The 12,588-nt window shown below is 33.4% G+C and overlaps 1 protein-coding gene across 1 annotated transcript; it reads left to right on the top strand.

Moving 5' to 3' along the window:
- The first annotated feature begins 6,792 nt into the window (after positions 1-6,792).
- Positions 6,793-8,061, top strand: LOC127794678 (probable carboxylesterase 12). The gene has a single exon (XM_052325928.1). It carries the CDS (start codon positions 6,896-6,898, stop codon positions 7,865-7,867), a length of 972 nt encoding a protein of 323 aa, XP_052181888.1. The 5' UTR covers positions 6,793-6,895; the 3' UTR covers positions 7,868-8,061.
- The last annotated feature ends 4,527 nt before the right edge of the window (positions 8,062-12,588 follow it).

Here is a 12,588-nt window from a genome sequence, read left to right as displayed (position 1 = left end):
TTACTTAAATATTAGAAAGTATTTCCAATGTGGTCCCCAAAATTCTCCTCTGTGATTACTAAGTTAGAATTACCCTCGTGCCCTCGGTAGTGATATTCAACATTCAACCACTCGCCTACTTACTACACCAAGTCATATTAAATATTTATTATTGGTCCAAGATTCACAGCCAACTACCTACTTCATATAGATGCTTAAGTAAATTTTTAGTCATTGTGACCTTCTATTTCTTGGCAAATCAAATCACTGATTAATCTAAAGGGTCCCATTAATCATCCTTAATTAATGCAGTAAAATGTATTCAGTAATTTCACGGAACATTAATTTTGGCCAACATATGAAGCGTGTATTTAACTGTATACACGTCCTTATCCATGCAAGTATCATGTACATTTTTTAAATGTCGTCACCGACCAAATTAATGTACATGATTATTATCATTCATGGCACTCACTACTCAGTTGTTGCTTTTGGTGTAGTCATTCAGGTCAACCATGTAAAAGAAAAAAAAAATAACAATAATAATAATAATAATATATAATAAGAACATACACATACGTGAAATTAATGGTCGAATTGAATCACTGGGTCCAACCAAAAAATCAACTACAGGATTGACAATTCGATTTTTTTAGTATACTTCCCTTTAAAAAACAAATTGTTTGATCACCCATTTGTTATGTTTTTGGAAAAATTACCTCAATTAAAATGTAATTAAGTTATGATTAACTAATTTTTGCCTAATGTAAAGTTCTAATAAACCCCCCCCCCAAAAAAAAAAAAAAAATTTGAGCTCTATGATATTAGAAAAATGCATCGTAGATGGGTTTCGTTGTTGGCGAAGTTAGAGAGAGAAAAGAAAAAAATAAAAAAATAAATAAAAATTTTCATAACTCGCTTTAGTCATTAGTAATCTTCTACTTTTTTTTTTTTTTTTCTCTCTCTTTATATCTCTTTTTAAATTTTAGATGCAATATCACATAGGGTTTGATTTCATTGGAGTCAAATCGATTTGCGCTCTTTTTTATTTGAGCTCGCTCTTTTTTATTTGAGCTCCACTACAGAGCCAGAGAGAGTTACAGAGAGATTTACAAAAGGGGGCAAAAAAGACAAAATTGCCCTCGTCCCTGCTGCTCTTGTCTCCTCTGCCATGGCCGCTGCCCTAGCATCGCTGTTGCCCTCGCCTCGCCTCGTCGCTGGGCCTCCGTCGCCTTGCTACCTCGCCTCGTCTCGACGATCGTCGCTGAAGATGTAGAGACGATTGGGCGAGGTGAGGCGGCGATGGCAACGAGGCGAGGCGAGGCGAGAACGGCGACGAGGCTAGGGTAGCGGCCATGGCAGAGGGGACGAGAGCAGCAGGGGCGGGGCAAATCCATGGGAGGGGAAGGAGAAAGCAAGACGTGGGGGTAAATTTGTCTTTTTACCCCCTTTCGATAAGACTGTCGGTAAACTCGTCGAGTTTTCTAGGATTTTTCTTTTTATTTTTGGGTATTAAAAGAATAGATTAGAGGTAAAAATTAGTTATTTATAAATTTAATTATATTTGAGATGTGCTTCGTGTTTAGCAAGTTAAAAAATAAAAAGTTTTAAATTAAAATTCATTGGATGACAATTGTAATTTAATTTTTATATTTTTTAGTCAAAAAATAAATGAAGATTAGATTTAATGCAGTGGGGATTTTAGGTATATATGACTTAAAGGTCATAAGTTTAAATAGATTTTTTTTTTTCAAGCAAAATATATAGTGAGTATTTTAGAAACTCGCTCTATTAGTAAGGTTTTATACCATTAAATTATCGTATTTGCTTATATAATTGTATAAATATTAATCAAAGCTGAATTGTAATAAAATTAAAGGGAGACGGAGTTGGTGTGATTGCAATTTAGGAAAAGTACATCAATTTTTATTTAGTGAAAAATAAATTTAGGAAAAAATCTCAAAGTATAAAGGGTGTAAAAATAATTTATTGTGTGTTTGATTAGCATAAAAAATATAAAAATATATTTTTTAATTATATTTTAATTTTGATGTTTAATTGGTAATTTTTTTTCAAAGAATTTGTTTTTTACCTAAATACAAAAATATTACATTTTTAATAAAAATAAAAAAATCAATTATTAAAACGACTAATTTTGATTTTCTATAAACATTGAAAAACATTTTTTTTTCACGTGAAATTAAACACATTCAATTACTCATAAGCTTTTACCAACATCATAACAGTAATGTTAGATATTGACATCTTATAATAAACGGGCAAATGAAGCATGAATCGATGACTCATAACTCAACTTTGTTTCCTTTCTATCATTTGACTTTTGTCAGGATTCATTGTCTCGATTTTTGTAACATGACTTATGAACTACTCGTGTGTTATACACTCATTAAAAACAATAATAGTAAATTACTACAAAGACCCATATCCCTTGTACTATCTTTATATATATAAAAATATGATAGTCTTAAAAAATAAATTTCTCTCCAAAACTTGTATTAATGATTTGCAATTAATACTTATTACATTAATAATTTATATTTTGTAATTTACATTAATAATTTAAATCTTTCAATTATTTTGTAATAATTAGTAATAAAATTTTCCTTCAAAACTTGCATTAAATATTTGCATTTAGTACCTATTGCATTAATAATTTACATTTTTTAATTTACATTAATAATTTAAAATCTTTCAATTGCTTTGAAATAATATATACTAATTATTGTAAAATTATTAATGAATTTTAAATACACGAGTTTTCCAATACATTATTACGTGAATATTAAATATTAATTAATCAGTCAATCAATCAAAAATAAATACTATTTATGAGGAATATGAATAGACATTTAAACTATGAATATAATATAATATAAATATTATATATTATATATAATATATAATATATAATATATAGTAGAATAGTATACAAATATTTATTCCATTCAAAAATTTGCCAAACTATTTTTTACATCTAAAATTTGTATTAAACTTGCATGAATTTTTCAATGCTATTAATTAATCAAAAATAAATATTTTATGTTAAATCTTCTCATCAATTAATCCAACAATCAATAAAAAATAAATACTATTTATAAGAAATATGAATAGACACTTAAAATCTTAACTAAATCACGAAAAATTATCCATTAAATAAAATCTTATCTCTGTATAATATAATAATATATAATATATTTTATTAAAGTATAATAGTTTGTAAATTTTTGTTCCTTCCAAAAATCTGTCAAACTATTTTTTGTCTCTAAAATTTGTATTAAATTTGTATGGGTTTATGAGAAACATGAATAGACAATTTAAACTATTAATTAAGTCATAGAAAATTATTTATTTATTTAAAATATTATTTTTATATATTTATTCTATATATATTTATATAATATTAAAATATGATAGTCAAACAAAGTATTTTGTCAAGTGTCAATTAATGGTGATTTTTTTCCCTAAAAAACTTGCATTAAATCAAAGGTAATGATTAATTAATTATTAATTACTTTAATAATTATATTATAGTATTGAAAATGTGATATCATAACAAATTTATAAAAAATTATTTAAGATTGTCAAATGCTAGGGTTTTTCAATACTAATTAATATTTAAGGTATCACATTTTTAAGACTATGGAAGTGTAACGCCTGTAAATATAAATAATTTGATTTTTGGGATAATTTAAATTAAAAGAAAAAGTAAAATAATTGGTTGTGGTTAAATAAAATTAAATTAAGTGATTTTTATGGAAATAAGAAATTAGGATTGTTAATTTTGTTATTTAGGAATTTCTGGAAAAAGAAAAAAATTAAAATAAATTAATTTGTGTGATTTTCAGAAAGTTTGGGCATTTCTGTAATTATTATAGGGGGTGAAAGTGCGATTAAATGAAAGATAGGGGTGGCTGGCGTGATTCACGGAAAGGGGAAAAAATCACATTAAATATAACCTAAGTTGTATATAGGTTAGATGTGAGCGTGGGCGAGGGCGGTTCGTGCGCGAGACGGCCAGGCGGTGGACGCGGCTTCGAGTCCGCGGGCAGGCGTGCGCGAGGGCCGAATTTTGGCTGATTTTAATCAGCCAAAGACGTCCGCAACGACGTCGTTTCGGTGAGGCGGTGGCCTCCCCCTGCGGCTGGCCGCGCGCTGCCACGTGGCGGCCCCTCCCTTGCTCACTTTTGGCCGAGTTTTAAGCCAATTTCGGCGTCCTTTTTGCGTGCAAACAGTAAGGAAAATTGCAGAAAATCCAGCAGCGTGCGCGACGTAAATTTGAGATTTTGGGGCTTCAAAAATCAGATTAAACTCCGTTTAATCTCTGATTTAATTATCCAGGTATGTAATTAAACTAGTAATTAATATTCTCTGCGGTTGAAATTTCATTTGGGGCCCAATTTTATTAATTTTGTCAATAATTGGAATATTGCAGTTTGTATAACTTTGACCGTGTTTGGTCAAACTGAGCTTAAGGCTATCTTCGGAAAGGCAAGTTCTTTATACCCTCATTGTCGATTCTTTCAATGTCAATTTATTTGACCTCCCTTCATTGGTTTTGGCTGTTAATAAATTATGAAATTTAAACGGTGTGTTTAATAATTTAATTTATTAACCTGGTTTCGAGGGTATTATTTGTTGGTTGCCTACGGGGGTTTGTATCACCCCCAATCCTATGGGAATGATGTTGTACTCACCCGGGGCTAGGTTCTTAGCTGTCGGGTATTATTATGGATTTTCGGTTATTTATTGGCTAGAGCGGTTGGGCAGTGGGGGTAAGGGTTAGCCGTTCGGTGACGGTGAAAGTGTTGTATGGTCTATTTTAGGCCGTCAGATGGTCTCTCCTGGTCACTAACCGCTGACCGGTGTCAGGCACTGCTAACCTACTCTACCGTTATGTGATTATAGCATGCCTGATTATTTCATTTTTGTTGCATGGTTTGGTATGCACATGGGTTCGGGCTGCATGATGGGATCATCATGATTTGGTTATGCTTGATCATGGACATTTTAGATTGGTCAGGTTGCATCCAGCACGGGCATATGCATCGCGTGTGATTTACTACGTGGGCGGAGCATGGCTTGATGCCTGGATGTATGGGCGCCTTATATCACGTTGGTGCTCATTACGCCTTGCATTTTATATGCATTGCATGGTTACTGGTAGTTATTAGTTCTCGGACGGGAGTACCGTTCCGAGGGAGCCTTTGGCTCGGCTGTCGGGAGTACCAGCAGGGATACGGGTGACGGGAGTACCGACCCGGGACAGTGCGCACAGGTTTGTGGTGATTTATGTTGCCTTTCAGGGCAGCGGCAGGTTGGTATGGGACTTGGGTGCCAGGTGTTCTATGTGGGCCCCAAGGACCGGTATATGTTTTATTATGCGGCACTGTTGCGTTGTTGCGTCACATGACTTGTGTGTACATGTGGGTTTATATTTGAGGTGATCTTCTATTCTGTTTCGTTTACAGCCTTCCTTATTATATAAACTTGCTGAGTCTTGCGACTCACCTTGCTTTTCATCATTCCAGGTAAGGGTAAGGCTAAAGTCGAGGGCGAGGACCGTGCCACCTAGCAGCCAGCCGTGTCGGTAGGGTGTACAGTTAGCTGCCCTCGTTTTCTCTGATGTTTTGTTAAGAGTTCTGACTCTCATTTTTTTATTGTGCCCGGTTGTTCCTTGTATCTTTTATCGTTGGCACAGGTGTCTGTATATTTTTATATACTCCTTGACTGCTGTTCCAGCAGGGTACTTGTAGGCGTGCATGTATATCGTTTTGCTTCCGCTGTTGTATTTTTCGTATGTATGCATGCCATGGTATTTTTGTCTTGTGTTTGTTTCTCTTCTCTCATGTAGGCGCTCTCGTTCGGATAGACCGAGCGGTTGGGATATCCAGGCGGGGTTGCTTACAGGAAGAAATCAAAATTCATATTTTTAAAATTTTGTTATTATTGAAAAAACTTATTCTTACTTATATTTAAGAGTTTTAATTTATATTTATAATTATAATATAATAAATAAAAAATAATAAACGTCTTTGAGTGGATATATTATAGATTTTATAATATTTATTTATAAATAAATATAATATAATAAATAAATAAATTTATAAATATTTTGTCAAGTGACCTACTTAATGTGTAAATTATTATTTAACACATTGAATGGCAGTACATTGAATTAAAAGTGTTATTCATTAGTATATTGAATAACGAATAATTAATTAAACTTAAATTTTAATCAATGATCGAAGATTAAAAAAAATTATAATTATCAATTTTATTAAAATTATTTAAAATAATAATTTTATTTTTTATTTTTAAATTAAACTCTTTCGTCCACTAATTTTAGTTAAAAACTATTATTGAGTATTTCTCAATATTTAATGCCATACTAAAAAGAGGGAAACAACGAATTCCCACCAAGTGCCACTCTTTTTTTTAGTTAGTCATAATTTTTAGGCAATCTTTTACCCCCAACAAATTACATGCTAAAGAACTTTACAAAAAAAAATTATTGAATTTGGATATTTACTTCTTTTTTTTTCCATATTCTTTTCCATAAATGATATTTATAATCACAAATCCTAATAGATACATTTATTATTATATATAATAACTCTTTAATTACACATATTGACTAAGAGTTTGTAGCAAACAAAAAAAAAGTTGGTCCCCAAATAAATTAAAAGATAAATTTTATTATAATAAACAATTCACTATATTCTTTTATATTTCTATATATAAATTTCTATTCTTATAATATTATTTAATTTTCATAGCTGGTCAACTAGCCTCGGTTCCAATTTATCATTGAATAGTCCATCCATCAATCAACTAGCTCTCTCTCTCTCTCTCTCTCTGTGGCGACCAATTTGATCGGATATTCAGTTGCCTCGCAATGGATGTAACCTCATCAGAACTGGTCTTCGATTTCCCCTTCTTTATCAGAGCATACAAAGACGGCCGTATAGAGAGACTCATCGGCACCGATGTCGTCCCCCCGTCGACCAATCCTGTCACCGGAGTCCAGTCCAAGGACGTCGTTCTAGTCCCGGAGACCGGCCTTTCCGTCCGGCTCTACCTCCCCAAAACCGCCGCCGACCCGGGACACAAGCTCCCTCTTCTGCTCTACTTCCACGGCGGTGGCTTCTGCATAGAGACTGCCTCCTCGCCGACGTACCACAACTATCTCAATTCCCTCGTCGACGAGGCCAAAGTAGTCGTGGTGTCGGTCGACTACAGACGAGCCCCCGAGTACCCTCTCCCGGTAGCTTACGACGATTCCTGGGCCGCCGTCAAATGGGCTGCTTCACACTCCGCAGGAGGCGGCCCGGAGATGTGGCTGAACGACTATGTCGACTTTGATCGTGTGTTCTTCGCCGGAGATAGCGCCGGAGGTAACATAGCCCACAACATGGCGTTGCGAATCGGGTCGGAGGGGATCAACGGAATCAAGGTTGTGGGTATGGTCCTGATCCACCCGTTCTTTTGGGGAAAGGACCCAATTGGAGTTCCCGATCAAGGCGATGGCGGCGCTCCTCCGTCGGGGCTCGCAGACAAGCTGTGGATGTTCGTTTGTCCGACGTCAAGCGGGTCAGACGACCCGCTGATCAACCCGGTGAAGGATCCGAAGTTCGGAAGCCTGGGCTGCGTGAAGGTGCTGGTTTGTGTTGCCGAGAAAGATTCGCTGAGAGATAGGGGGAGGTATTACTGCGAGGAACTGGGGAAGAGTGGTTGGCGAGGGACGGCAGAGATTATGGAGGCCGCTGGAGAGAACCATGTCTTCCATTTGTTCTCGCCCGCTACCGACAACGCCGTGGCCATGCTCAAGCGCGTGGCTTCGTTCATCAATGATGAGGGTAATTCCTAGGGTGCCTTTTGTCCTTTCCTTTAAGATAATGGCCTCAAATATATAATTGATAAAATAATGAAATGTGATGACTTTTGAGTTTGAAGAATCTTTAGCCCCAAAAGACACTCGTATTTTATAATCATATTGAGTCGATTCTGAGTTTCGTAAAATTCACTCTTTACTCATTTATAAATGAGTTTGTTTATTTATAATTAAGTTGAATATATTGTAACTCGCATTAAGCTCACAGCCTAAATAAGTTTTATTGAGTTTTAATTTTATTTAATAAAATAAATAATAAATTCAACTAATGATAAATTTATTTAAGAATTTTAATATTTAATATATAATTATATAAATTCATGAAGTATTATAACATTTATATATATATATTTTTAATAAAATTAATTAAAATATATGATTTTATAAATATTCTAAATAAATATATGAGAAATTCAAACAATATATTAAATTATTCATGAATTTTTATATGAGCTAACTCACGAACCTATAATAGAGCAGCTCACGAGTCTTATCGAGCCGAATTTAGTCTAGTTCAAGAGTAGCTCATTTATTAAATGAGTTCTGAAAAACGTGCTCAAACGAGTCCCGAGTAATTCACGAGCAACTTGACTTATTTACAGTCTTACGTATTTTATGTTTTGTATGGGTATTTTGTTTTTTTTAAAACAAAAAAAAAGTTAGTTATTTTATCAAATGTTTAAATATATATACATATAAATCATGATTTTATGCTGACAAAAATGAGCATCCTTAGGGGCATATCTCCGCTGAGGTGTTTGCTCAAATGTTTGTTCTTTGAGCCCTTGGTCGTGAACCCATATTTGAGTCCTGATTAGTGGGTGGCATATCCTTGATTTACTCCTTTACCATGCTGGGGCAATGGGTAGGGGGCAATTGTGATGGTGCGTTACCAAAAAAAATTAGCATCCTCTATATGATGTAGGTTAATATACGTGGTGTTAACATAATAATTTAAAAATATAATATTTAGTATATAATGTGTAAAACGTTCATATTTAATATTTTAATTATTAAAAATTATTATTTTAAATTTTTATCATGACATAATATTATCGCATGTATTAATGTATTTGTTATTGTAAGTGATAGATTGCATAGATGATCAATTAACAATATTTGAATAATTTGACTGATTTATTATATTCTCTTAACAATTAAAAAATATGACATTTGATCCTTAATGTACAAAAATATCAAAATTTATTATTTTAGCTATTAAAAATATTATTATTTAAAAATTATTATTTATTTTTTTAAAAAAATTGAACTCAAAATATTAAAAATCACTGATCTACTTGCTACCTTGTTGGAATCTTTGAAAAGTTCTAATATATTTGTTTTTATGCAAGATAAAATCACTAGTTCAACAAGCGATTTTGCGTAGAAGACATTAATTGAACCTCCAACCATTCATATAATTAGCACGTTAAATGAAAAATTGTTCATTTAACAAACGATGCCGTTTCTTCCATCATACAATTGTACTCGCAAAATGAAACACTAAACCCTAAACTTGATTACATGTGCTCATTTTGTTTACAATTACCATGGATAGACACTAGAGAGGCGAATAAAAGGTAGAAGATGGAAAAATTTACTGATTTTGCTCACACATCGTAACCCAAGCCATTAAATCAACTAGTCAAAGGCAAGAATACATGCTTTATACGTGGTTTACTATGTATTTGCTCAAAACAGGCGTATATATTTCAGTGTGAAAGTTGATTTTTGTGTGTACCTTCGTGGAAGAATTGCCAATGAACCAACGATTCCCATAGACAACAGAACACTTTGTCCGGAATGTTCTTCAGCATTGCAGACGATCTACTGAAGGAAGTGGAATTTTTTAAAATAATTTGGCTTAAGTAGCAATTCTTTAATTTTTTACATAATTATATGACTAAAAACACATTTTTTCACCCCATTTAACCACTTCGCTTTGTTATTTTTAGACCATTTTTAATTTTTAATTTTTTAAAATAATAAAAATACGTTTACTTTGTCATTTTTAAAAATATATTTTCGAAAACGATAATTTTTTTTATAAAGGAAACTCAAAATAAAAAAATGTTGTTTTAGTTGTTTTCGACAAAAACAATTTCCTAGTCCAAAACATGGAAAACGCAATATATTTTTCATGTTTTTGCTCTAAAAAAAAAGGAAAAAAGAAAAAAATATATTTTAAATTTCAAAAATAAAATTATATATTTATTTAAAATTTTAAAAATATAATATATCTATATTATAATAAAAAATTTAGGATAATATATAATATATTATTAAGTATATTACACATATTGTGTATAATAATATTTAATATAAATTATCACTCAAATGTTAATAATTTATTATTTTATTTTAATAGTAAAATTTTATTAAAAATAATTAATTTTATCATTTAATAATCAAATTCATTGAATAAAATATCATAAAATAATTTTTCCTCAATAATTTTAAGAAATAATTTTTTAAAATAATAAAAAGAACACGTTTTCAATATTCTAAAAATAGACTATTAAAATATAAAACTGAAAATAAATTTAAAATTCAAAACTGAAAAATTAAAAACGCAAAAAGAACACAGTCTTATACTCTTTAACTTGAGGGAGACCTAATATATCTCTCAAGTTGCAAAAGCTCAAATTATAAAAGGAACCTGTTACGCCCCTCAAATCCCGACATATACATGCTTGGAAAAAAAATTATAATAATATAATATATATATGTTAATAAATTATACATAATTATTTATTTTAAATTTTATATTAATATATACATACACACAGTGCAAAGTGACTATTAAATATATATATATATATATATAGTGCACAATGATGGGGCAGACGTCGATGATGGACGAGGTGGCAAACGATGGAGGTGTAAGATGGACAATGGCGATGGAAAAGTTGTGTGACGAAGAAAAAGATTATGAAACTCGATCGGGTTTTAAATAGGGGTTAAACTTGATCCTTCAAGGAAACCTGATCAGGTTTCGTCGAATGATGAAATCTGATAAGGTTTTGTTGACATATTTTTTTGTAACACCCCGCATTGAGCAATAGGAAGGTCTGGGACAACTTATCCTGATAGGTCTACACGAATTTCTCAAGGGGTCACCCATTCTTGAGCTTCCCCAACTCAAACACATTTAACATGGGAGTTCTTTGCCTGCATTCAGTCTAAAATGTATTCAGCTGGTGTTGTTTCATTCCTTACTTATCCTCGATATATACTATCTTTATCTAGGCTCTTGGGGTATTACATATCATGTCATCATGGGTCCATAGTCACGGATCAGCTCTCAGCTTTCGCCCTTCAAAGGACAAGAGCTCCATCGCACTTATGAGCCCCTTAGTCGCCCTCTGAGCGACAGATGTAGGACGAACCTGGTGCTAACGCACCACCGCCAAAGCCTCCCCCTAAGTGCGGTGGCGCTCATGGGCACAGACCATTTTAGGGGTGACAGATGATAGTTCGACCAAGGGGTTCCCACAGACGGTCCCAAATATTGACACATTTGTTTGTAACACCCTGCATTGATTGATAGGAAGGTCCGGGACAACTTATCCTGATAGGCCTACGCGAACTTTTCAGGGGGGACACCCATCATTGAACTTCCCCAACTCAAACACACTTAACATGAGAGTTCTTTGCCTGCATTTAGCCCAAAAAGTATCCAGTTAGTGTTATTTCATTTCTTACTTATCCTCAATGTATACCACCCTCATATGGGCTCTTGGGGTATTATACATCATGTTGCAATGGGCCCACAGCCACGGATTAGCTCTCAGCTCTCATCCTTTAAAGGACAAGAGTCCCACCACACTTATGAGCCCCTTAGTTGCCATTTGAGCGACCAATGTGGGATGAACCTAGTGCTAATGCACCACCGCCAGAGCCTTGCCCCTTAGTCACTTTCTGGGCGATCGATGTGGGACAAACCTGGTGCTAACGCACCACCGCCAGAGCCTCCCTCCCTAAGTGCGATGGCGCTCTTATCCTTTGAAGGGCGAGAGCTGATATGTGGCTGTGGGCCCATGATGACACAATGTGTAATACTCCAAGAGCTCATAAGAGGGTAGTATACATCGAGAATAAATAAGAAAGAAAATAACACCAGTTGGATACCTTTTGAGCTGAATGCAAGTAAAAAACTCTCATGTTAAGCGTGCTTGAGTTGGGGAAGTTTAATGATGGGTGATCCCCCTGTGAAGTTCGCGTAGACCCATCAAGATAAGTTGTTCCACACTATCCTATCGCTTGATGCGTGGTGTTACAAAAAAATGTGTCAATAGATTTTTACCACTATCGACGTGGGCGGATCTAGGGAAGGGCTCTCACCTTTGCTAGCCTCCCTAGATCCATGTATATATGTGTATATATATACATATTAATATATATTCGAAGTAGCATATTTACTTCAATATATGTATGCTTCTTCATATTTACTACAAATTTGTATGTTAGTTTCCCATGTTGTGTAAAAGGTGGGAGAACTCCTACTTCAAATATGCGTCCCAAATGAAATTCATAATATGAACTAAATCAATTTTTTTTGGATTGACCCAATACCCAACCCCTGCGTTCATTATATTGACTTTTGTTATATTTAAATTTATTATATTGATTTTTTTAATTTTTAGCTTTGCATTTTAAATTCATGGATCCGCCCCTAATTGTCGATCGATTACAAA

This window comes from Diospyros lotus, chromosome 1, assembly GCF_014633365.1.
Source record: "Diospyros lotus cultivar Yz01 chromosome 1, ASM1463336v1, whole genome shotgun sequence".
Taxonomy (NCBI): Eukaryota; Viridiplantae; Streptophyta; class Magnoliopsida; order Ericales; family Ebenaceae; genus Diospyros; species Diospyros lotus.
Note: the sequence above shows the minus strand (reverse complement) of the source record. Positions and strands in the feature narration are given on the sequence as shown.